The sequence below is a fragment of the Zalophus californianus genome, chromosome 7 (genome assembly GCF_009762305.2).
Source record: "Zalophus californianus isolate mZalCal1 chromosome 7, mZalCal1.pri.v2, whole genome shotgun sequence".
NCBI classification, from domain to species: domain Eukaryota; kingdom Metazoa; phylum Chordata; class Mammalia; order Carnivora; family Otariidae; genus Zalophus; species Zalophus californianus.
In genome coordinates this window covers 54,280,710-54,308,136 of record NC_045601.1, presented here as the reverse complement: position 1 = coordinate 54,308,136, position 27,427 = coordinate 54,280,710, and the positions used below count along the sequence as shown (strand labels likewise).

The 27,427-nt window shown below is 43.5% G+C and overlaps 1 protein-coding gene across 2 annotated transcripts in view; it reads right to left on the bottom strand.

The window, feature by feature from the left end:
* The window catches only part of RTN4IP1 (reticulon 4 interacting protein 1), a 43,321-nt gene that overhangs the window by 469 nt on the left and 15,425 nt on the right, over nucleotides 1-27,427 (bottom strand). For both annotated transcript variants that reach the window (XM_027601957.1, XM_027601958.1), the window contains 4 exons: nucleotides 22,207-22,255; nucleotides 15,821-15,957; nucleotides 11,528-11,711; nucleotides 7,859-7,951 (listed from right to left, as the gene is read on the bottom strand). In XM_027601957.1, coding sequence (XP_027457758.1) covers nucleotides 7,859-7,951; nucleotides 11,528-11,711; nucleotides 15,821-15,957; nucleotides 22,207-22,255 — 463 coding nt within the window. The remainder of the gene's footprint in view (nucleotides 1-7,858; nucleotides 7,952-11,527; nucleotides 11,712-15,820; nucleotides 15,958-22,206; nucleotides 22,256-27,427) is intronic.

Here is a 27,427-nt window from a genome sequence, read left to right as displayed (position 1 = left end):
GTGCCGTGTGTGCCGCTCTGCCAACCACCACCCTTCCAGGCCAGTTCTCACACTACCCTGCCTGAGCTCTCTCGGGACCGCTAGGGACCTGGCTGGCCCTCTGCACAGATGGCCTGCTCCAGCGGCACACACGTCTCAGCCACCCCGTCGTGTACGGTAAACACCAAAGGGGGCATCCCGAGGCTTTGCCGGATGGACCTCTGTGCCCCACCCCACCCCCATAGGCAGTGGACAGACTAAGGACAGATTCTTTTTTAGAGTTTGAGTACCTGTGGTCCAGGCCACCTCTTTTGGCCCACCCCCCAACACTCAGCATAACCTGGGCACAGAGGACGGGAACTTAACAGAGGTCACTTGGGTGAAAAATAGTAAGATAACTAGGAAGAAAAAGTCTTATGTGGGCTCTCTGGGTTTCAGGAGAACCTGTCCCAGGGGGAAGATGTCCTGGGAGGGTTTGCTAACCAGCCGAGCAGCTGGTTAAAATTTAACAAGACAGCCACCTCGGCCAGCTCATAAATGCTGGAATGCTGTGGTTCTTGTTCCTGCATCATCAGTGCTGCCTTTTGAACGTAGGTCCCAGTTAGCAGCACCCTCTCTCCCGATGGAAAAATCCAACTGAACTCCTCCTTTTCAAAACTACAGGTGGGGCGCCTGGGTGGCTCAGTTGGTTAAGCGACTGCCTTCGGCTCAGGTCATGATCCTGGAGTCCCGGGATCGAGTCCCATATCGGGCTCCCTGCTCAGCGGGGAGTCTGCTTCTCCCTCTGACCCTCTTCCCTCTTGTGCTCTGTCTCTCATTCTCTCTCTCTCAAATAAATAAATAAAAAATCTTAAAAAAAAAAAAAAAAGTCTTCAAAACTACAGGTGAACATCTAACTGCCCCCTGGGTATTTCAGTGGCCTGCCTCCCACAGCTCCACGGATAGGGAGAAGTTGTCAGAAGGCCTAAGCCCATGCCTACATTTCACGACCCTTCTCCTTTCACTAGAGACAGATGTGTTCTTGGGCGGTTCAGAGGCCCCCGGTGTACCCTCCTCTTGTGTGAATTTCACAGCCCCATCACCAGAAGAGCGTCTCCGACTCCAAAAGTTCCCTTCTCCAGAGAGTTCAAAATTCTCTACCCACAAATCCTGGTAAGCTCCAAGGAAAAGTAACAGCCAGCACGCACTGTCCTATGTGCCAGGCCCTCTCCTGAGTGCTCGATATACTTCACCTCATTTCATCCCTGGGAGCGAGGTACTATTACTACTTCCATTTACAGAAAAGGAAATCAAGACCCCGAGTTAAAGAAGTGGCCCAATTTCACACAACCGCTCAGTGGTAAGGCAGGACCCAGTCTGGTACCAGAGTGTGCTCTCCCCACTCCCTGCAAGTCTGTCAGGCTGCTCTCTACATCCAATCCCAAGATCTAAAGAGGAGGAAAGGTAGCCAAGGCTTGTAATGATTTCTCGCACTGTGCATCTCGGCTGGCCTGCCCTGTGCTGAGACCATAGCAGCTGAGGACCCAGTCTCCAGGCCCTGTGTCCAGGCCCCCAAGACAGCAGGTGTGGCCCCCACTCCCATCTGCACCTGCAGACGACATCACTGATTAGTAACCACGGTCCTCCCCCCACAACCCCCAGCAAGCTAAGCATGTCCTTGGAATCTTCTTCCACACGGCAGCCACTATGAACAGATCTGAGCTGACTTGTCAAATGAAACCTATCTGCCTTCTCTGGTAAATAAAAATGGAATGCACTAAAGTTGTTTCCTGCACGTCCCACAGGAAACTTCCTGAACCCATCACTCTCTTGAAAGCCCCTGGGGCATTGCCTTTTGGATGCTAATTACCTAAAAAGGAATCACCTGAATGCATGCTTCAAAAAAATGCAGAGTCCTCAGTCTCTACTTAGAACCACCGAATCAGAATCTCTAGGCACTGGGGTGGAGACCACGCATGTTCAGGAAGCCTTCTAAGTGGGTTTACTGCACACTGCCGGGGGAATCACTGCTGCCCTTGCCTTAATCTTAGGGTCCCTGACTTGTAGCAGACACATATTCGTTCATCCTGCAAGGACTGACCAGCTGTCTGCCTTCTAAGTGCTGGGCACTGACCCCAGAGCAGATACACACCACAGGCCCCGGGGTGGGGGTGCGGGGGGGGGTGGCGGTAAACCAAGGAAAGAAAGGAGTCAATCACATCTACTTCTCACTGAGCTCTGAACACGGGTAACAAAAGTACCCCAGCCCCGGTGTTACCAGAGGGTCAGGGAGGGGGAGCCGGGAAGCCACAGGCCCCTCTCGAGAATGAGCTACCCAGGCTCGCCCAGCTATGTCCACGCTACAACTCTGACCGGAGCCACGGATCCCGAGCTGATGACACAGCCGGCCTGCGGTGACCGCACACTTTAATCTGGCTGGTCAGGCCTATTGTGGCGGATAACCCCAGAGGGCTGACTGGGCCAGAATGAGTCATTCAGCTCTTCCCAGAAGTGACAATGAAAAAAAAGGCTTTCGATTAACAAGCAGGCAGATGCCACTGCTGGCTGAATAGGTGACAGCAAATGGAGATTAACTGGATAATGAAGCAGAGCCTCACACGGGGCCTAGAATGCTTGTTTGTTACGGACGAAGAGAGCAGAGTGAAAATCCGGCGAGGGGAGAGAAAGGCTGCTCACAGTGAGGTGGGCACATTTATGTGATGACACTGCTCGAGGCCAGCGGGCACAGGGAGCCCCAGTATAAAGAGGGCGGGCTCTGCACGGCACCGGCACTCGTTCCCGTCTGGGACCCAATTCGGGCTCTCCTGGCGGTGCCTCACCTGCGTAGACAAAGGCCGTGTAACGTCAGGCCCCAGGGCTTGGCGCCTGCTGCCCGACATCCCTTTTGTGAGGACACAGGGACCATGGGCACGACTTCCCTGGGCGGCCGCGGGGCAAGGGAAGAGAAGCCCTCCACGGGAGAGCTGACGGAGGGAGCACACCAGCCTTGCAGGCAGAACAGTAGGCAGAGAGGTTCTCCCTCAAGCCCCACGTGCCGGTGTGAAGGACACAACGGCAGAGCTTCACAGGGCCCTCCGCACCTGCGCAAGCCGCCCAAGCGCGAGTGGCTAAGCGCTCGGTGCTCCGCGCAGGGTGAGAGCTTCTAGCAGAACAGCCGGAGCTAGGGGCCGGGACGCCCGACTGCACTGCTGCGGGGCGGGGGTGCAGTCTGGGACGGAAGCGCGGGTCACGGTCTGTCCCCCTCTTCCCTAGACCCTCTACCTCTGCCCCTCCCAGGGACCCAGGGCCAGGGCGGCAGGGACGCAGCTGCGGCACTACTTCTGGGACAGACAGGCCCCCGACCTCTGAGACAGGGGCAGTATTCCCAGGCACAAGGGGGCTTCGACTAAGGAGCTAGGAAGAAGACAAAGGGAAGAAGTGGGCTTTGCTTTGATTTGCTATTTCTGGAACTTTCTGGCCCCAGAAAATTCAAAGCTGGAAGAGGTGGTAAGAAGGGGTGGGGGAAGGGTAATGGAGGCTACACTCCAAGGGAGGAAATGTACCCATTCTGGAAGGCATCCGGGACTTGTCCCTAAGCCCCCCCTGAAAAAGGCACTCCTTCCAGCCAGAAAGTGAGAGGAGAAACTCGGCCTACCTTTCCCCACAGACCCAAGCAGCTGGCAAGATAGGCTCCTCTTGGAGTCCTAGGCCTTCCAACCCTGATCATCACATCCTCGCTATGGAGGAAAAAAAGCCAGTTGCAAAGAAGGAGCTCAAAGTTTTAAAACGTAATTCATTGCTAAAGGCAGGTCCCAGATCTCAAGAAGGGCCTGGGAAACTGCCTGCCTCAGAACTTACACGTTTCTCTAAAGCTGCAGAGTCCGGTATGGTGACCTCTAGTTGCATGTGGCCATTTCCATTAATCAAAGGTAAACAAAATGGAAAATTCAGTCCCTCAGTTGGACTAGCCACATTTCACGTGTTCAATTGCCACATGTGGCCACTGGCTACCATACTGGGCAGTGTAGACAGAGAACACTTCAAGTACTGCACAAAGTTCTAGTGGACATCACTGCTCAGAAGGTAACTCAGCGTAGCCAACCCATCTTTCCCCTACTAGGCAAAGCCCATGGGCCCTCAGTAAATGTTTTAAATTAAATTCAAAAAAGTTACATAGGAACTATTCTGATGCTGGCTAAAATAAACAAAGAAACTGAGGTCATCTCTATCATCACTCAACCAAGAAGCTTGGCTGGTCACCTAGGATCTGCACACAAATCTGTGAATGTTAAGAACATGACATCAAAGGACTTTCATAATTACATAAAGAATATATGTGTACAGATAAACATACCTGAAGAGAGGAAAGGGTAGAAGGAAAAATCTCTCCCATACTTGAACCCCAGCCACCTAGTTCTCCTCCAGGACAACCAATATTTCAAGTTTTTTTCATCTTTTGAGATACTTTATGCATTGTGGGAGGCAGAAGAATGGCTCCCAGAGATGTCCACACTCTAATCCCCCAAACCTGTGAAGATGGTAATTTACAGAGCAAAAAGGGCTTCAAAGACATTATTAAGTTCAGGATCTTGAGACGGGCAGGGTTATCGGGATGGGCCCAATGTAATCCCAAGGGTCATTAGAAGAGGGAGGCGGGACAGTTAGTTGGAGGGAGATAGGATGATGGCAGCTGAGGTCAAAGCAATTCAAGACTGAACCAAGAAATACAGGTGGTCTCTGGAAGCTGGGGAAGGCCAGGGAACAGGTTCTCCCCTACAGCCCGCCCCCAGAAGCAGCACAGGCCTGCTGACCATTTTAGACTTCTGGCCTCCAGAACCAGAAGATACTAAGTTTGTGTGGTTTCAAGCCACACTTATGGCAATTTGTTACAGAACCAATAGGAAACGAATACATGCATATACAAGCAAATATGCACATGTATTTTCCCTCGAAGCATAGTCATTCTTATCAGTAGCTGACTATAGTCTAAAAAATCTGCCTTCCCACCTCCTCTCAGGCCTGAGAGACACTGAAAAATACAGGAAGATTTTGTAGATAGACTTCAAATCCCACCTATCTAAATGTTTAGATGGCTATTTAAGCAAGCAGAAAACAATGAAGGTTGTATGTATTCCTGCCTCAATCTTAAAGATAGAAATGGTGGTCGAAGGAACTATCCTAGAGGTCAAGAGACTTGAGCCCTTGAACATGTCACTTAATGTCATGGGGCCTCTGTCTCTCCAAGGAGACAGAAAGGCAGGATGGGGGTGCAGGGAGGTGAGTAGACTAGACATGTGCTATGTTTTCCTGTTTCTAATCTTTGAGTATGCTAACCCAAAATTTGCTATATATTATGAAAATAAGAAATTTTTATTGTGCTTAGGAAAAAAAAATGCAAAAATAACTGTAGGCATAAGGCACAATTTCGGTAGCAGGCCACTACACTCAGTGTGATAATTACACATCATTCTTTTCTATCAGCCTGTTGATACACAGAACATCTCTGGGATACCCCAGAAACTGGTAACAATGGTTGTGTCTGACAAGGACAAGCTTGATGACTGAGGGACAGGAGTCAAACGAAGATTTCAGGAAATAACTTTTCCTACCTTTTGGATTTTGAACCTTGTAAATGTATTATGAATTCAAAAACTTAAAGTATTTCAGAAGAGTAGGTTCTTTTGGTTCGTGGTTTCACACTTTCAAGAAATAACTATAGCCCCTCTATCAGATACCTGTTAGATTCACCAAGCACTCAGCCAAAGCTTAGAAGAAACTCAGTGTCCTCGTCCAATTTAATCATCTCTACTAGCCACACACCAGAGAAGTAGGTGTGCTGTTACCTGCTGTAACTCCCCAGCATGGGCAGGCACCCTCCTGCACCCACAAGGAGGCAGGACGAGCATAAAGACAGCTGGCCTTATCACGGCGCCCAGTGTCACACACCAACTTCCACAATCCCAGAGTCCTTCATGTGAGAAAGGACTCCCGGGCCCAAATAACGCTGGTTAGGCCAAAAGAATATTTCCTCACTCACCCTCATCTGAGGACACATCAAGGGCATCTTTATTCCTACCCTGTCCCCCTTTAACAATTCTACCGGTCATCTGCCAAACTTAATAGTTACATATACACAAGTCTTCTCTCTTCTCTGTTGCATAAATAGTAATTTCCAGAGAGTCACAATATTTTGAATACAAAAGAGCAGCGGTAAGCACGTGGACAGCCTAGAGCCGATACTGGGATCAGCACAACTGTACAGTATGCTTCTGGAGAATGGGGACCTCTCTAATGACGGGGCTCCAATCACATGAAAGAGCACGTAAAACTATGGGCCACGTTATTTAACGATAGTTCACTTCCTTCTTCCTGGAACTAAAATAAGCATCCTACGGGAGGTGAGAAGAACCCGATAAAGAGGCACTTACGGACAGTCACACTAAGGCCGAGACTGTCTACCCAGTACTCATTAAGACTTCGAAGTCTAAGAAAAGGCACGCAAACTTGAAACCACAAGATTTGGGAAATGGTAGCAGGCCATTTTCTATCATATATTTCCATGGCTGTAATAGAATTTAAAAAAAAAACAACACACAAACTAAAACGCATAAAAAGCAGCCAGTAGGTCCTAAAGACATTCCTTCCCAAAATCAGAGTGGAAATATGAAATGGGCCGGCAACGGGCAGGTGCCAGCACGAGAAAGCCCATCTCAAGGGGCTCTTTCCAAGTGGCCCAGCATGGATCATGCAGTGACAAAGCTGGCCCTATTCCATCCCTTTTCCCCCCGCCCACCGTAAAATGACACAGATGAGACAACTTAAGCTAAAGTCCCAGATCAGCCTCCAGCACTACGGATGCAGCTGAATGATGGAGAGGGAAAAGCACTGGACTGGGAGTCAGGAAGCATGCATCCTGGTCCTACTAATGCAAACTTCAACATGTCCCTTTCTCTCTCTGAGCCTGTTTTCGCCTCTGTAAAATGAAAATCATTTTATCTATGACCTCATGCAATTCTCTAGGGCATATAAGGGTCTCTACCCTATAATTTCATATAGTCTCTTAACAAAATCATAAATATCAGCACCAGAATAGGAATCTTCCTTCCAGGTTATTCTTCCAGAGGCAGAATGTCAGGGCTGTTAAGACCATGTAAAAACCATAATAAAGAGTGGTCTGAAAGGCCTTTTGACACCCAAAAAGGGATGATCCAACTACAAGCAGCAGTCCTTTCGCCACAGAGTCCTTGCAGGATGGACCTGAGCCATTAGAAACATCGACCAGTTGTCCCCACCGACGTCTCACCCACTAACCCTCTCCGACATACCATTATCTGCCCTCCAATTGTGTTACACTAGCTGGGGACAGGAGACCTGGGGACTGGAGTCCTGGCCCGGTCCTGTTAAGAGTTGAGATTCCACAGTATTTGTTCACCGGGCTCATTTGGCAATCTGCTTCCCTCCAGAGCAGCCTTGGACTCTAGATGCTCCAGAGCAGTTCTCCTGTAAATTCACAAGTGTGTCCCGACCTCTGTGCAGAGATTACCTTTGCAGTGCCTTCTTTTCAGGATCATTATCAAAATATTAGCAGCCTAGCTGTAAATGCCAGCTCTGCTAGCTGTCTCAGTGTGTTTGAGAAAATCACATAACCTCTCTGGGCCTACCCCTTCACCTACAGACTAAGGCGGCTGAACCAGATGGTGTCGGCTCTTATTCAGATGTAGCAGTCTAGGTCTAGGACTCCCATGGAGACAGAACCAAACTACAGCACCTAAACTTGGCCGTGGAAAGCAGCATGGGTACTGACCACACCTGCCCCCAGAGAGCTCCCACTGACTAGGCTTGGTGGGTGGGTGGCCAAGGTTCCCGGGGATGCTCCAGCAATCCAAGGGGCTGCACGTACCTTTCCCTCATCCACCAGTTTCGCAATGTCATCTAGATACACACCACTGGCCATGAAAAAGGCCCAGCGATAATGGACTCCTTGCCAGAAATGCTAAAAAGAAGAAAAGAAAACACATCAAATACAGGAAAAGATAAAATCTCACTGAATACAAATTGAGGGGAAAGTATTTTCTGGACGATTAAGACAGACAAACTGATTTCCTATCCATTATGAATCAATGAGCTGTATGCCCAACACCTCAGCACAGTGACCGACAGAGAGCGGATGTTCCATAAATGTTTCATAAATTAATGAATGAAAAAAGATATATCCATGTGAACTCAGGCTTTTTTACCAAATTGTGAATGACAAGCAAGTAAGTACAGGAAAGCTTAAATGATAGTCTAAATAGTCTTACACATTCAATTTCTTCCCTAGGAGAAATTAGAGGCTGAGACCTCCAGGTTTTCTCTCCTAGAGTTTAAATGAAGCTCAGAGGCACCAGAGAAGAGTTTTTAAACCTAATTCAAGAATGCTTAGGGGGCAGTAAGGCACCAAAATATGATCTTAGACAAGAAATCCAATTACAGATTTTTTTTTTCCTGGAATAGAGTCGCTTTAAGGGCAAAACAAAGTGTAAAGTTCCTTATGCATCATGGGTGGGTCTTCCCCCTACAGTTATAACAAGTCCCAAGCCACCAAATCTATTATGGGACAATACAGCCCCAGATAAAAATAAGCAAAAATCTTCTACCAAGAGGGTTCATGACCACTTTACCGCCATACCCACTTTCAACTGTTAGTCTTCCTGTCAAAGACAGGGTAGGCCATTGTAAAAGAACGACTTAACTGACATTCTCTATGATACATACCTCAATGACCTGCCCAACTAAACTTCATCAGATGGGAGCTATCCAGAGGTAGCATGGGATTAGCCAGTACCACATGGCCTCCCTCCCTGTACCTTCCTGTCTCACAATCCCTCAGCATGCTTGTCAAGTGCATAAAGTGGTCCAGTGCAATGGAACTCCCCTGCTACTCTAGCTCAGGCACTTAATAGCTGTGTTATTTAGGTCAAGCTACCTCTTTCAGCCATTTTCCTGGCCTAAAGAATGGTGATACCACTACCTTGCTCACAGGCTTATTGGAAGGGTTAAATGAGAAAGAATGCAAAGTGCCTGATAACACAAAGTATCATCCGTATAAATATTTATATTTATTATTCAATAGATACTTATCTAGTGCTGAAGGCAAACTTAAATACTGAGGAAAGGCTGGGGCAATACCAAACCGGAGTTTCGGACAAAACCATGCTGCTTTCTGGGCAGAGCTTTGCAAAGGTTGTACCAGGAATGGCTTCCCGGTTTGGATGAGTGACCTGTAATTTCTTATCTAACCTGGAACAACTGTGGGAATTAGAGGAGTCATCGTTAACAATTAATCGGGACCACAGCCGCAAACAGAGCCCATCTCACCCTAGAATACGTGTGAGGAGGTTGAGGGCCCTCAGCCCACAGGGTAGCAACGCAGAGCCTGGGCCGGTGTAAGTCTCCAGGTAATTTGCTCTTGGCCCAGAACAGCCTCAACATCTATTCAAACACAAACAATTTTCTATGGGTGTCATAGCAGGAAAGAGGTTGCGGAGCACTCCTCTGGGCAAATGAAGTTAAAAAAACAAAAGGAAAAAAAAAAGTACCATCTGAAGGCACTGAGGCGTCCCAGGCTGACGGCAGGCCCGGTTAACTACAATCACAAAAGACCTGTCCGTGTCCTTCTCCCCACGGCCAGGCCTCAGACAATTAAAACATTCTGGTAACTGTTTAGGGTTTTAAAGAAAAGAACAGCAATGGTCAAAAATGCCATGTCTGTAATTCTTTACAGCATGTTGCCGTGTAAAGTGAAACTTCTTGGTCGGCAACAGGAGAATTTTTATATTCTGCTCTAAGGGGCCTGTGTATTTTTTCCAGGCCATTACAGGACAAAGTAAACCAAAGCAGGCAGGAGTCTGGAGCATTACAATGAGGCTTTAACTGTGCACATTCTCAGAAAGACATCAGAAACTACTTAAAAGGTTTTCACATGGGATAACCACTATCCTCTTTCAAGTAGGAAAGAGAAGATGCCTGTTTTAGTCTCAGAGGACTACTCAGAAGGTTAACTTGTAAGAGGTCTCACTGAAGTACAAACTGTGAAATCATAAAGAAAAGTTAAATTTATATTTTGAAGCACTTGGAAAGCCTGGGTTTTCTGAAAAGAGAAAGAAGAGACAAAGGACAGCTAAGATTCTTTTCTCCACACCAAAGTGCCCTGTGGACACCGTTTCCGGTTGCCGCCTGAATCAGATGAAAATGAAGAACCTCGAGTACAGGCCCTGGTTTGTTCACCTCTAGTAACATACACACTTCCTAAGAATGGAGCAGTGGTCTCCACTGTCACGGCCTCTTGAATTCCATGAATTTCACCCTCAAAAAGGCCCCAAAGAGAATTTCTAGAAGCAGCAGCAGCTAATCACTAAGCCATTCATTCCATATGTACGGGTCAGTGTTGATCAGCCTGGCATAATGACTCACAACCTTTTTACCCACTGAAGAAACTTTTACTGTCTTTTGCCTGAATCTGAAGTATTTTGTCTAATTAAAAAAATAGAATTTATCTCTTTTTTTTTTTGGCCTATCACTTACACCATTTCAACATTAATACAGATTTCAAGCCAGTGATCTGAGTTACCAAGAGTGGATAACATGAAACGATCTAAGCCTTTCCCCACCGTGAGGACAACAGGCTCTGCAGTTAGGCAGGTGGAGAGCACACGCTCAGCCTCTGCTGTCAGCCCCGCGACTGCGGCTGTTGTGCGCTCGTCCCCAAGGCCCACCACAGGCCGCCCTTGTTGGGCTGAGTGATGCAGCTCCTTAGGGCTCTGGTAACAGTGGCCCCCGGTAGCAGAGTCAGGCAGACTAATGGAGTCTCAGAAACACCCAGAATACCATCAACAGCTAGAGCAGCTGACTCACATGGGATGCGCCGTGCTAGGACAAGTCGATATCATTCTAGAAAAAGCATGATGGTTCTATTTGCCTCTGTGGTCTTACTAAAGTAAGAACACAATTTCCTTCAGGTTTTCGAAATTCAAAAAAATGCCCATGGACCTCTACAGGTCTGAAGGCCCCAGTCTAGAAATCACCGGTGTATCCCAACGCGGCTACCATGAAAACAACCAGCTCCAGCCTGTCTTAATAAAGCTTCTGCCCTCACTACAAGAGCTTGTATGTGTTAAGGCTGGTGAAACAGAGAGAAGACCATCAGGTGTAGGCAAGAAGGAAGATGGAATCAAGAAAGGTAATTGCTAATAATAAAGCTGAACATTTAATAAGTTTTATGTACTAGGCATTGTACCAAATTCTTTACATGGATTATTTCATTTAATCCTTACAACACGCAGTAAGGAAGATACCCTATTAGTTTCATCTTAGAGGTCAAGACATTGGGGCTTAGTGACATTAAGTAAGTTGCAAGTTACACGGCTATTAAGTGGAGACCAGAACTTGAATCTGGTCAGTGTGTGAAGGCAGAGTCCTGCAGCCACTGTGCCATGCTGCCTCCAAGACAAAAGAAACTGGCTAGGTGGGAACCAAATTCCAGAAGCAGGAGGCACCTGCTTTCTCTCACCCACCATGACTTCCTCCCTACCTTCAGTGCCTTAGAACCCACAGTGACTCCTGTCTGCAGCATGCCGTCCGCGATGCCCAGTCGGTCCATGTTCAGGAGGAAAGGGGTCACCAAAGTCACATATGTGGCTCCTGACCATTTCTTAAGAAAATTTAGAGCCCATGTTTCAGTGGATCCACCAACATTATCAAGAATGAAATCAAACCTAGAGAGAAAAAAAAATCAAATCAAAACATCCTTGTCCATCTTTACATAAGGCTCCAATCCCCCTTCCTTCCCGTCGACAGTCAGCGATCGGGTTTGTTTCAATGACCGCTCACTAACCACGCAGCACCGTGCCATCCAGCAGAGGGGTGCTTGCTTTGACCAAGGGGAAAAAGGGCACTCCCACTCACCCACGCTGGCTTTTCTCCAAAATACGTCAAATGTGACTCATTTTTTGGTCATAAAATTGTATCATTTTTCTAATACTTTAAGAATGACTTAAGTGGTTCTCAACCGAGGGCAATTTTGGTCCCCAGGGGACATATTAGGCAATGTTTAGAGACATTCTTAGTTGTCACAATTGGGAGAGGTGTTGGGAAAGGACTACTGGCATCTGGAGGCCAGGGATGATGTTTATACACAGAATGCACAAAACAGCCCCTCACAACAAAAAATTATCCAGTCCAAAATGTCCGTATCGTTCAAAAACCAAGCTTGCCAAGGTTGAGACACCCTGACCTCAGCTTTATGGAAAACTGCAAAGCTATCTATCCAATACAAGTCGAAGTATTCTTTAGTGCACTTGAATACTTGAAAGAAAAGTATAAAAGCTTTTCACCCATACAATGGTTTGCTTTTATTCCCTCCATAACCAGAACTGCTTGTAGAAGCATCCTCTTCATCTGGAATTTACTCCTACTTTTTGGCTTCACACACAGCATCAGGACAACGTATAGAGAAATCAACAATCTGCTCTCAGTCTTCAATTCTGCTCTAACATGCCCTCAAAACCCAGTCCTATGAACTGAGGAACTAAGACACACAACTCCTTAAATCCAATCTAAACCTGCTGTAATCACTGCATTCCATTTATAAGGGATAAAACCCAAGAATGCTTTTAAATATTTTTGTAAACAAATACCTATTTAGAAAATGCATGCTTAGGGAGCCTGGGTGGCTCAGTCGGTTGTCTCAGGTCATGATCCCAGGGTCCTGGGATGGAGCCCTGAGTTGGGCTCTCTGCTCAGCGGGAAGGCTGCGTCTCCCTCTGCCCCTCTCCCCACTCCCCCTGCTTGTGGGCATGTGCTCTCTCTCAAATGGAAAAGAAAGGAAAAAGGAAAAAGGGGGGAGGAGGGAGGAGAGGGGAGAGGAAAGGAAGAAAGAAAGAAAAAGAAAGAAAATGCGTGCTTATCAGTTAAGCAAGTTAATAAATGAATTCTGTTTCGGTAAATCCTTTTTCCCTTCTAAATTCATCAAACATCAAAACTTCTAAAATCAGCTTTGGCCAAATTTGTGGATCTTGAGCCTGCGTTTCACGGAACAAAACTGCAGAAGGACAAATAAAAACTGAAGGAAAGGAGAATGACCTTACTGGATGACTACTCTTCTCATTAGAAAAGAACAGAAAATTATTTTTATCCGTTTAAGTTTCTATTTCATTCCCAAGTTTTGAATAAACAAACACGATGATACTTAATTTAAATAAAACTTACAGGCGGCCTGGTATTCTAGAACAGGCACTGCCTGAAAGAGAAGATGGGCTGTGGACTCAGCTCTTCCACTAATGCTTAAGTGGCATGACCTTGAGCTTGCAAAAACTCCTGAGTCTTCTGCCCCTTACTTTCTCAAAGATAACATGACCAAGTTGGACCGAAGGATTTCAAAGCCCTTTCCTGCAGTAATATTCTAAGATTCAAATCTAAAAAGCTGCTATTGGAAAGGAGAAGTAAATGTATTCTTGGTGGATTCAGAGGCCAAACTCCAGGCAAAGGTTACAAAGATCAACTGTAACTGAAGTGGTCAAAAATAAATAAATAAAAGTAACAGCCTGGCATCTGCAAGCTAGAGAGATTCCCCTAACAGGAAAGAGTGAGCAAAAGCTGCAAGACCATGGCGAGAGAGGCAGAGGGGCAAACTGTAGCATATTTCTGGGGGCCAGCCTGAGTATGTTTCACCTTTCCATCGGTCAGGGTCTCTGTTCTCTGGTGACAAATTCCAGACACGCATAAAACTTAAGGTAGATAGAGAGGAATGGGTTGGCCTCGGCCTCAGTCTCATGCTGCTATTCCTAGCAGCAGCAGAAGACAGGAGATGAACTGAAACTCCACTATCTAGAAGCCAGCTGTCACAGGCCCAGAAAGATGGGGTCCTGATGCACAGGCAGGAAATAGCTGACGACATTTCTGCAAGGGACAATGGGATTCCTCAATCCCTTTGGGTTCCTGCCACGGGGGTTTTATATTTGCTGTTATCTTGACCTGAACAAGTGCTCTTCTCCTAGATTCCCTCAATCATGCATTAAACAAATTTTTATCGAGCACCTACCATATGTTACTACACTGTTCCAGGTGGAGGGATACAGCAGGGAACCGAAAGAAAAAAAAAAAATCCCACTCTCCTGGCTTGCTCTGCAAACCTTTTGCTCCAGTGCCCCAGAGGCCTTCTTAAACCAGCCCCCCTTTTTTAAAGATTTTATTTATTTATTTGTGTGTGTGTGTGTGTGTGTGTGTGTGTGTGTGTGAGAGAGAGAGAGAGAGAGAGAGAGAGAGGCAGGCAGAGGTAGAGGGAGAAGCAGGCTCCCCACTGAGCAAGCAGCCCGATGCGGGGCTCGATCCAGGACCCTGGGATCATGACCCGAGCCAAAGGCAGACACTTAACTGGTTGAGGCACCCAGGCGTCCCTTAAACCCCCCTTTTAAAACATCCTCCCCCCAATCATTTTTTTTACTCTTTTCCCTATATCAGTGTTCTTGAGAGCACTTATCACTGACACACCCCTGACTAGAATGGAAGCCCCATGGAAGGAGCAGGGAGGTTGGGGGGCGGGGGGGTTCTGTCTTGTTCAGCAGCATAGCTGCATGGTATGTTTGTAACCCTGCCTGGCAGGGCAAGTGCGGCAGAGTTGAAGGAATAGGGATTTGCCGGCTCCTTGGGGCTGCACTGCCATAGCACTGTCGGGAGTGGGTACTGCTGGCTAAGAAAGGCTAGGTAGTGTCCAATGGGGGCTCCCGTCTGTTTTCGTTTTTTTTTAAACCCATGAAAATACAATCAACCCATTAACAGGTTCTAACTGCACAATACCAGTTATACACAGATTTTTTTCAATACACACAACACATACTGTAAATATATTTTCTCTTCCTTATGATTCTCTTAGTAACATTTTTTCTCTAGTTTATTCTAAAAATGCAGAATATATATAACATACAAAATATGTGTTAATGGACTGATTATGTTATTGGTAAGGCTTCTGGTCAACAGTAGACTATTTAGTAATTAAGTGTTGGGAAAGTCAAAAGTTATAGACAGATTTTCGCCTACATGGTGGTGCCATGTAGGGTTAGGTGCTCCTAACCCCCACGCTGTTCAGGGGTCAAGTGTATACTTCTACTCAAAGTGGGCAAGAATAACTGGCTTCTGAAAACGAACAGAAAAAGGGAAAAACCTTTGAAAAAGCAGCAAAACATCTTTCCAAACACTCCTCAGTTGTGTTCTCAGCTGCAGTTCTGTCTTGGCTAGATGAAGACCAGATTAATAAGCACCCTCTCTATTTCTGCCCAAAGCACAGTAAGAAGCAACAGGGTCTGAATGAATCACTGAGTCTGCTCCTGTTTGGTACATTAAACCAAACCACAGCCTGGCATTCGGATTCACTGAGGACATCCGCAGTGTTCTGATTACCAATATTTCTACTGACTTTGTTTCTCTGATGCCCTTGTTAAGCCCAAACACTGAAAGCATAAGTTTAGTGCTAATCAAGTATTTTCATCCACTGCTCTATTTGTTCCTGTGGTGACAGAGGCCATCAAATAGACCACATCTTCCAATTTTGTCTTCAGACCTCTTACAAATCAACAATAAGTTAACTTAAAAATTAACAAAAGACCATGCAAGCAAAATATTTTCCTCAGTACATACCATATCATGTCACTGTGCTGGATGAACATCTGGAATTCAAACAGAAACCACCCCAAATGACTCTTTATGGGGTATTTTTATAGATTCTTTTTTAAGTTTCCAAAGTGATTACAAAGTCACCAAACCATTCAGACCTGCACGACCAATTGTCCTTGTTCCCACCGCCCAATGTGAACAATGTCCTAATACATACGGTTTTAAAGATTTCAGCTGCTCTTCCACATTTCCAGATTTGTAATCAATTACATCATCTGCCCCGAGCTTTCTTACAAGTTCACTGGCATCCTGAGAGCAAACTGCTGTCACATTAGCACCCCATGCTTTCATTACCTGTCCAAAAAAAAAAAAAAAAAGAGGGGGAAAGTAGAAAAACCCACTGCGTGTTTTAAAAATAGTTGGCACCCATGTGTACATTTGTCAGACTCTTCTGGAGAGAACTCCAAGTGCTTCGTCTTAACAAGAACTCCAGGAAGCCACCTGTCAGAGACCTAGTAAAAATGATTAAACTTTGATTCACCAAGAATAAAAATAGGAGGTCTTTTAAGTCTCTCTTTACACGATAAGCTCCTCTCCTAGCCCTTCACTTTCTTATAATTTATTTGTGGAAGAATCCAGGCCATGTGACCCACACAGTCTCCCAGAGTCTGGGATTTCTGACCGCACACTCAGGGGGCAATTCCACAGGCTTCTTGTTCGGTGATTTCTGCTTCAATCTCCTTACCAGACTACAGATAGTGTGTAGCAAAATCGCAGGAGGCACATAATGTCTGGTCATTGCTCTTAAGATCTTAGCAGCTGTTTTAATGGTGGTTGCAAAACAGTGATATTCTAATTCTTTTTTTCATTTGTAGTTGAAATACTTTTATAAAGAAACACCTCTCCTCATATATTATTTTGCTTATTCAGGTGTACAATTCATATAGGAAAGGCAAGACGAATAACTGTTTCCCCTTTACCAGTTTATAAAATAAATTGGTTCCCTATCATTTTCCAAAAGTGACTTTTTTTAGGTTTTTACTTGTCAGAGAGAGAGAGAGCGCGCACACATTCATGAGTAGGGGGAGGGACATAGGGAGAAGGTAGCAGACTCCACGCTGAGCAAAGAGCCCAATGTGGGACTCGATCCCAGGATCCTGGGATCATGACCTGAGCCAAAGGCAGATGCTTGACTGAGCGACCCAGGCGTCCCCAAAAGTGACCATTTTTTTAAAAAAAATATATGAACTCATGGATTTAAATGTATTTGAAGGTTTTTAATCCATTGTATTACTATTATTGAAGCTAGATTGTCACATCTTTGAGAGTTTCTTCAAGTTGGCTCCTAAGTCTCCTTGATACGACTCAAGTAGTCTTTGAGGTTTTCTTGCTATTTAATATGTTCTCGGCTCATTCTTGTACATTTTGTGCCCTAGATCTAGAATCTGCCATTTCTCCAAGAAGTCCCACCTTCTTTTAGTGATGAATTATCCATCAAGAGATAGCTTTACATACACAAAGTATCTCTTGAGTTCATATCGATACTTCCAATTCGAATTTAAGACTACAAAGCTTTTACTTAACTTCTTTCCTGCTATCTCTGTATCTCCTTCCTTCCACACCTAAAATCCTGGCTGTCAGAGATACAGGGGGTGACAGAATTAAAATATGCTATAAATATCCATCTGTTTTATTGTATATAACACACAGAATAGCCTCTGAATACTAACATTATTAGTATTAATACTACAGAGCTGATTAATGAAAGCATTAGAATTTTAACTATGCTCTCCCAGTTTTCCCCCGCTTTTAATAAATAGTTGTGCTGTATTTACCTTGTCAGAGGATCTGGCTGTTACACAATGTACTGTCTTTCTAAGCCCTTGGTTTTAGTTCTACAGATAAATTTACACTTAACATTTACCACCAGCCCTTAATGGGATGTCTCTCCAGTCATTCTGGTTGTCAGAAGCTCATGCTCTCGTACATTTCTCAGAAAAGGATAAGAACATATTCCCCGAGTTCTTACAAGTTATTAACAGTTCGTACGTGACCTTATACATGAAGGCCAGTTTTGCTGTATATAAAATTAGTATAGTCTTAGTATACTCTTGGTGGAGTGTCTTAAATATGTTACTCCATTTTCCCCCTGGCCTTATAGCACTGCTGTCAAAGAGTCTGATGTTAATCTAATTTTACTTCTAAGTCACACAATTTTTTTTTAAGTGTCCCAAGGATTTTTTTCTTTTTTTCAAGTAGGCTCCATGCCCAGTGTGGAGCCCAACATGGGGCTCGATCTCACGACCCTGAGATCAAAACCTGAGCTGAGATCACTCAACCGACTGAGCCACCCAGGAGCCCCTTTTTCTTTTTCTTTGAAAGCTGGTAATTTTACTAACTAGGGTTTTCCTTGATATTGCTCAATCTAGGTCCATGTTCTTAGATAAGCACTGTGGTCATCTAATATGTAGTTTCAAATCTTTTAATTTCAAGAAAATAGGGAATTTTCTTGAATTATAGATTTTAGTATTTGTTCTGTTCCCTTGTTTTGGTTTTCCTCTTCAGAGCCTCTTACTACCTATATATCAATCTTCTTTCCTGACTTCAATATCTGGTATTTCCTCTTGAATCTGTTTTTCTTGGTTTCTTTTGTAATTGAAAATTTTTCCTATTTATACATCCTACTACTATTTAGGGCAGCATTATGTGTTCTGTTTATTTGCTATTGAACTCCTTCTAGTTTAGTCTTCATTGCTAAATAATTTTTTTTGTTTACTTTAACATTTTTTTGAGTATTCCCAATTCAGTTTTATTTTGTTTTGTTTTTCATGTCTTGTATACTTTTAATTTTTAAACTTATTTTGAAATTGTAGGTACACTTGGGGATGCCGCACAGTCAGTAAAGCATGTGACTCTTAATCTCAGGGTTGTGAGTTCAAAACCCATATTGGGTGTGGAGATGACTTAAAAAAAATTAGAAATTATAAGTTACATTTGATCTGTCTTAGTGGGCATGTTTTCTGATATGTTATCATCTGTAGATATGTTATTCTACTCTTTATTCTCATAATAACTTTGTATGAGATCTAACCTTGATACTTTTCTATTACTATTTTATTTTATTAAAATGTTTTTGTTAAAATATAACCCACAGATAAGTGCATGGAATATAAACCTATTACAAAGCAAACAGTATTATAAGCATCACTCTAGATTAAAAGCTAGAACACGCGCCATATTCCTGAGCATCCTTACTTTCCCCTTCCTAATCAAAGCTCCCTCACTCCTTTAGAAGTAACACCACCATCCGGACCATTACATGACCCTTTTTGCCGCCACCCCACTCCTTTAAAAAAAAAAAAAAATGTTTACTCGCTAGGTAGGCATCCTTGAACACTATTCTTTAGTTTCACCTGTTCTTGAATGTCATGAAATGGAATCATATAGTCTGACTTCTTTCACTAATATTCTGCCCATGAGATTCATGTACCTTATTGTGTGCAACTAGTTTGTTTTCATGACTATATAATATGACAGTGTAAGAATATAACACAATTTATTTGTCCATTTCATTGCTGATGAACATTTGAGTTGTTTCCACTGGCAGATGACATCTCTAATCTGGTACATATCTTTTGGCAAACATGCATGTTAGCTGTGCAAATAATTATAGGGTATATTCATAAAAGTAGAACTGTTGGGTTGCCACAGGGCAATTCCTATTCAGATTTAGTAGATGGTACCACATGATTTCCTAAGTGCTTGTACCAATTTACACTCTAACCAACAGGATATTGTATTTTTCTTTTCCTCCCACCCTCCCTCCTTTTATTTTCCATTTAGTCATTCATTAACCTACATTTGCTCAGTATCTGGACTAGGCCCTGGGTGTCTTAGTCTGGGCCGCACTAACAAAATACCAGATTGGGTAGCTTATAAACAGAAATCTATTTCTCACAGTTCTAGAGGCTGGAAATCTGAGATCAAGGCATCAGCATGGTCACATTCTGTTGACAGCCTTCTTCCTGATTCATAGCCAGTGCTTTCTGTGTCCTCAATATAGTGGAAAGGCTATGGAGCTCTGCTGGACCTCTTTTATAAGGGCATTAATGTCATTCATGAAGGCAGAGCCCTCATGACCTAATCATCTCCCAAAGGCCCTCCTCCCTCCTATCACCACATTGAGGATTAGGACTTCAACACAGGAATTTAGGAAGGATACAAACATTTAGACCATAGCAGTATCTAATGATGAATTGAAAAGACGTCAAGATGTGTGTGCATCCCCTAGGAGTCCTCTCCCACTTCCCCTAATTTAGTTAGCAGGTAGATGGAAAACTCCAGCACTATCTGGGTCCTCAAAGGATCCGAGATGGGGTCTGGGTGGGAGATCATAGCACCCAAAGGCTCCCTCCTGGAGAGTGATGTGGCAGAGCCTCTGAGGATGCTCACTAGGCCCATATTGCAGAAAGGGCCTCTCCCTGCATATCAAGGAGGCTTAATCAAGCCCCCTCCCCCAGAAGTCAGTTAAAAAACATTCAACCATAATGGGAACCACCACTAGCGCCATCCCGTTTCTGGAAGCTAAGGGCACTCTTTTGTTTTCTTGTTTGAGGTAAAATTCATATAAAAACTTAAAATTCAACATTTCATCAATTTTAAAGTGTACAATTCATTATGTACATCACAATGTTGTGCAACCACCACCACCGTCTAATTCTAGAATGTTTTCTTCACCTCAAAAATAAACCCCATGCCCATTAAGCATCATTCCCCCTTTCTTTCTCCCCCAGCTCCTGGCAATCACCAATCTGCTTTCCATCTCTGTGGATTTGCTTCTTCCAGACAGGATGTAAATGGAATCATACAAAATGTGACTTTTGTGTCTGGATTCTTTCACTTAGCATGTTTTGAAGGTTTCTCAATGTTGTATCACGCATCAGAACTTCATTCTTTTTCATGGCTGAATAAGATTTCACTAATGCACAAACCACATTTTGTTCATTCATCAGTTGACAGACATTAGGGTTGTTTGCACTCTTTGGCTACCAGGAATACAGACACTGCTATGAATATCTGTGTACCAGTTTTTGTCTGAACATGCTTTCATTTCTCTCAGGTATATACCTACGAACGAACGGGATTGCCCAGTCATATGGTAATCCTATGTTTAGCATTTTCAGGAACTGCCAGACTGTTTTCCATAGCAGCTGCAGCATTTTACATTCCCACTAGTGTGGATGAGCGTTTCAGTTTCTCTACATCCTGGTCAACATTGTTATTTTCCATTTTCTTTCTTTCTTTTTGTTTTTTTAATAGCCATCCTGGTAGGTGTGAAGTGACATCTCACTAAGGTTTCGATTTGCATTTCTTTAATGAATAATGATGCTGAATATCTTTCTGTGGGCTTATTGGCCATTTGTATATTTTCTCTGAAAAAAAGTCTATTCAAGTCCCTTGCTAAATTTTTAATTGGGTTGTCATGTGTTAAGCTGTAAGAATTCTTACATTTTCTGGATGTTATTAGAGAAATGATTTGCAAAGATTTGCTCCCTGTGTGTCATCTTTTTCATTTTTTTAAAAAATATTTTATTACCTTTTTCCTTTCTTGATGGTGTCTTTTGATGCACAGAAGCTTTTAATTTTGATGAAGTCCAATTTATCTTTTTACTTCTGTTGCTTGTGCTTTTGATGTCATACCTAAAAATCTGTTGCCAAATCCAAGGTCATGAAGATTTACTCATTTTCTTCTAGAAGTTTGATAGTTTTAGCTCTTATATTTAGGTCTTTGACCCAGGTTTAGTTTTCACATAGAATGTGAGGTAGGGGTCCAACGTCATTCTTTTGCATAGAGATACCTAGTTGTTTCAGCACCATTAATTAAATTAAAAAGATTATTCTTTTCCCTATTTAATGGTCTTGCCATCCTAGTCAAAAAAAAAAAAATCAACTGGCCATAGGTGTATGGTTTTATTTCTGGATGCTCACTTCTATTTCATTGATCTATATGTTCATCTTTATGCCAGTATCACAGTGTTTTGATTACTGTAGTTTTATATTATGTTTTAAGATCGAGAAATATGCATCCTCCAACTTTGTTCTTTTTAAAGACTGTTTGTCAACTGGGGGTCTCCTGCAATTCCATATGCATTTTAGGATCAGCTTGTTCACTTATGCAAAAAAGGCAATTGTCATTTTGATAGGATTACACTGAATCTGTAGATCACATTGGGGGAATAGTGCCATCTTTACAGTATTTTGGCCACTGCATTTCTATATACATTTTAGAATCAGCTTATTCATTTCTACCAAATTGCAAATTGCCATCTCCTTGCACTGTCCCCAGCCTTCCTCCCTAAAAGCTTTCCTACATTTGCTAAAGAGGATACCCACAAACTCACTCATATATTAAACCACTGGAAAGGTTAATGCTTCCTTCTATGTTAGGAAGTTTCCTTCTTAGAAGTGTAAGCTGAAATTACAATGAATTTACTGAACCTAGCTTTCTCTCAACTTTTAAGAAAAAATAATTTCTAATATGTGAATTTATAAATTCATGGAAATACTCTTTCTAGTCAGAAGATTTTTAAAAAGCTGTCTTACCTGTATAGCAAAAGTACCAACTCCACCTGAAGCACCCAAGATTAAAACACTGCAATGCAAAAGAAACTACAATTAATGAAAATATTAGGTCAACCTAACTGGATAAATAAGAGGTTTTCAACATGAGCTGGCTCAAAGATAAATAATCCCAAAAGCAAATAATCATTCATCTTCCTAAGATTATATTACACAAGGATTTTCATCTTAGGTTCACCAAGAATCTATAAATGCTTAAACATTGTATGAACTCTTTACCAAGAATACCAAATACCAAAAATACCAACATATTGCTTTTTTTTTTTTTTTTTTTTTTTTTAAAGTCACGCAGACGGTTCTTGGTAACATCTGCCTTACAATTTTTCCAGGCTAAAATTACCATAGCTTTCTCTATAGGAGGGAGCTTTGGGATCCTTTTTTAGTGTGTTACAGTAGATTCAGTAGCTCTCTAAGAAAAATCACATTCCCGACCACATTCCTGCCAAAGTGGAATAAATGTCTTTTGTTCAGACATGTCCCGACAAGCTCATCAACTTTCATAAATGGAAATCAATCTTATCCTCAATTTGGCTTCCTGTTAAAGCAGATGAATCTGTCCTATCAGCACAAACAACCTTGGGCTCCAGGTTTTTACTACGTCTGCTTCCTGTGGCCTTCTTGTCCCTCTAGACCAAGGGTGTTCAGCTTGGAGTTTACAGATGAGTTGGGGTGTGGTGCATAGGGGTGTGAACCCTCTGAAATTGTGAACTGACTCTGATAAGATGCAAAATTTGGTGGGATTCTGCAGGCATGCACTGGGGAGGAGAGGGATCTAGACTGGTTTTCCCAAAAAAGTATGTGACCCAAAAGAGAATCACTAGTCAAGAATCAATGTTTTACGTATTCTTACATTTTCTTCTTGAATGAAGCTAGAGCACCAGAGAATTGCGTATTTGAACTGTTCAGTTTCAGGGCCCTAGAAAATCGTTTGTATTGAACTGCACTTTGGTGTTATGCTACCCACCCAGAATGGGGGACATTATTAAAAGTGTTTGATGTTTGATACCACATGAGCTAAGGAGATACTGTTGAGAGAATTCTTCATTTGCTTTATAAGTATGCACAGAAAAACTTTTCTAAAGACTACATGGTGGGAGTAGCTGAGCTTCTATTTATCTGTTACTGTAAACTTCATAGCTGCTGGCTGTGGGTCCCCCTCTCCCCCCTTCCCTCCCTCTCTGCCCCCATCTCCACAGGTCTGTACCTCAGTCACTCTACTCCAGCCACACTGGCCTCCCCTGATGCTCCCGGAACGTGCGAGACAAGTCTTCCATGTCAGGGCCTTTTCAGAGGGACTTCCTTTGTCTGATTTGCTGTTCCTCACATATCCTCAAGGCTCTCTCCCTCACTCTGTCTGCACTCTCCACCTTACCTTCAGTTCCATTTTTATTGCCATTGATACCGTCTAACAGCCTATATCATTTTACTGTTTTGGGTGTTTGGAATCCATGCCTCTCCCACTGCCCTTAACACGCCAGTCTTGGGTTCCCATCAGCTCAGTCCCAACCCAAAATGACTTCCTCTCTCTCAGCTCCAGTTTCGCCAAATATGTGGGTCCCTCTTTGATTTAGTGGCTAGAAAGTGCAGAGAATTTTGCCACCTATCGCTAGCAAGTGAAGAGAACCTCGGGACATGCATTCGGTCTACAATCTTAACCCTCATTTCATTTTGTGTTCTTCTCTCTTACCCCAATCACACAGAAGGCTGTTTTTCACCCTTTAGATCTTAAAAATTACTACTAAAATTTCTGAGCCAGCCATTCCCTTTGAAATTAATACCACTAAATGTAATTAAAACAAGTCTCCTTGTAAACTGTGTTCCTTCCAGAAAAATTACTTTTAATTTTTGAAGAACTATAAATTGCACAGAATGGAAAAAAATTTAAAGATGAACTCCTCTAAAATCCTTCAATTCATACTCTAATAGCTTGAGTACTTCCTAAGTGGGGCGGTAGAGGGTAGAAAGCATTAAAATTGCCTCCCAGGGGGCATCTGGGTTGGCTCAGTCAGTTAAGCATCTGCCTTCGGCTCAGGTCATGATCTCAGGGTCCTGGGATCAAGCCCTGTATAGGGCTCCACACTGAGCGGAGAGTCTACTGCTCCCTCTGCCCCTCCCCTTGTTCATGTTCTCTCTCTCTGCCTCCCTCCCTCCTCCCCCCTCCCTCAAATAAACAAAATCTTAAAAAAAATTTTTTTAATTCATCCAGGAAATATTCTACTCTTATTCTGGCCCATTCCTATTTATAGAAATGTAACAAGTCAAACACTCATTTAAATCCTTCACAATCTAATCTTTATCTCAACTCTGATGTCTCACCACTTTCTGAAAAGAACTCTCCATCTCAGTCACCCCGGCCCCCTCGCTCTTATGCCCAAGTCTTGTGCACATCGGCCCATTCCTCAGACCCTCAGATGCCTTCGCTGCCTGCTGGATGTCTCCAGCCCTTGAAGCCAAGTCCCAGCTTTCCTGCACAACACGCCTAAGAGCACGCCAAACCGGGTATCAATGCCACACGTTTGGCATTTGCCACGTTGTTAACTCTCATGCGTACACTTGCGTCCCAAGCTATTCTGGAAGGCTTCGAGGGCAGAGACCTTAGGCCCAGGACTAGGCACACTACCCTGGAGGTAGCAGATGGCTGATGTTTCTTGACTTTAACAGTCATCCGAATCAGCATCGTATCCTGCAACCAAGACAACAACTGCTACTAGCTCAAGTGAGGGAATCAGCCGGCTATTTGGGAGCCTCATTAAAATTTCCTCCAATGAATAAACGCTTGAAATTCATGTCTCCTTCTCCCCCTGGGAAGGCTGGATGAAGAGGATACCAAATATAATGGCTGCTTAAGGATCCAACTGCCAGATACATCTCCAACCTTATTGTTGTCAGTTCTTCACTTCCCCATAACTCTTGATCCAAAGCAGTCTTATTCCTCCAAATAAAAAAGCAAAAATGTTTCACAGCAGTGCTTGGCAGAAGGAATGGTTCTACAACAGTAGCTTCAGTTCCTGATGGCGCCACTTGATGGCGCCCCCAAGTGCAAAAGGGGCAAGGAGCAGGCCCACTGAAGTACCGCATACAGTCAGTTGGCTTGTAAAGACCTGGAGACGCGTTCTTCTCTGGTCCTGCAAACTCCATGTTTTGTGCAGATTCAACCAGGGCCTGCACTCGTCTTCAAAGAAATTCCCCCAAAAAGGACAGCAGGCAAAATGAATTTTCAAGCCAGCAGTAGGTGGGTTAGTCCTACATGGTCTGAAGTCCTGTGGCTGAACTAACTATTCTTGTACTCTTCAAAGCACTTCCAATACAAAGGGAAAATAGCGGCTGTTGCTTACCCCCAGTGGCCCTTCACTGAAGTGCTATACAGCAGAAATGCTTTCTACCCAGCTTGCTATAATGGTCACACTGTATATTCGAGCCAAATTGAAGCAGAAGTCTATTTGCTAGAGTGAAGAATATTGCTTATTGTATAGAGCAAGTGCCCAGGAAATACTCTATTTGGAAAAAAAAAAAAATCACTGTAATTCAAAATTGCCAAGCTTTTTAATCACGTTCCTCCCTTACTTCCTAAGTTCACATGTGGAGCTCTTTTTGAAATCAGTGGGGTTTGGACTGTAGCAGATATAAAAAATATGAGAGAAAGTGTGAATAATTATTACACTGCTTATGCATTTTGAAGCCTTACAGTTTGATTTTCTCTGTCCCTTCTGCCCAATTTCTCAATTCTGCCTAAACATACATTAAGGTACTAACTCAGTGGTGGCTTCTCTTCCATGACTGAGTCACTTTTTACTTAGTATTTGGGCACCTAAGTCCCTCTACAATCACACTGTCAGTATTCCAGCTGTAAGAGGCAAGGCATCAACACCCTGACTGCCTTGCAAAAAAAGAAAAAAAAAAATTATATATATATATATGAAACCTACTACCAAACAGCCTGAGATTCAGAAGTGAGAAATAATCTTTCAAATGTCTATATCCTGGCCTAGCCCCAGAAAGCAGAATGCCAGGGCTGGATATCTAGATACCTGGGTTCTAGTCCCAACTCTCTCACTAACTGAATCTGCAGACCTCATACTTATCTCCTATGAAATGAGGATCACCCTAGGAGTCAGTAAAAAAGAAAACTTAGCATTTTCAATCTTATTTAAGCTTATATATACTTTCCCTGTCTTTCTAACATAGAAGTATATGACCTTCATGATTCCCCCCAGACCATGTACTTGTGGGAGGAAAAAAGCCACAATGCATGGAAGGGGCGCCCGGGGGGGCTCAGTCGGTTAAGCATCTGCCTTCAGCTCAGGTCATGATCTCAGGTCCTGGGATCGAACCCTGAGTCTGCTCCCTGCTCAGCAGGGAGTCTGCTTCTCCCTCTCCCTCTGTTTCTCCCCCGACTTGTGCACTCTCTCTCAAATAAAAATCTTAAAAAAAAAAAAAAAAGTCCTAATGGCTCAGAAACAAAGATGAGTTAAATATGGCTAACTCTTCCATAAGTAGAAACAAATGGTCTTTAAAAACTAAGGATGATACTGAAAATATATAATTTCATTTTTTAATTTCTCATACTACTTTTAAATTTGGAAAAAAAAAGGGGGGGTGAAAGATAGCAAAATATAATATGCTAAGTTTACTCCCTAAAGTTGAGTGAGATACTTAATCTGAACAAGTAGAAGAGAACTACAAAACAAATCAACCACACTCAGCCGAGATAGACTGGATTTGTGTGTCCCCTTTTAAGCCTCTGTAATTCATGTAGACATTCCCCAATTTGCAGAAGAGTTCATGTGTGAATTAGTTGTTTGGAACTTTAAACACATTTTCCCATGAAAACAAAGCTATTTATATATGTTGGCTCAGTGCCCAGGGTAGCCATTTACTAAGGTTTAGTTAACCCATAATGGACCAAGAACCTCATACACAGTATAACAATGATGCTGTGAGAAACAAAATTCAGAATTTTAACCAGGAGTACTGGGAACACATCTCCCTGAACAGGACAAGCAGTGGGAACCATACCAAATCACCGGTTCCTTCAATGTGGTGTAGAACAGAGAGAAGAAAGGAAGACAGAAGGAAGGAATGTTTATGATGGCAATTACAGGAGGGAAAAGAGAGAGAAGGAGCATAGTCAGATTTACCATGGAGCTGACAGGGTTCAGGACACACCACCCCAAAATATGGCACG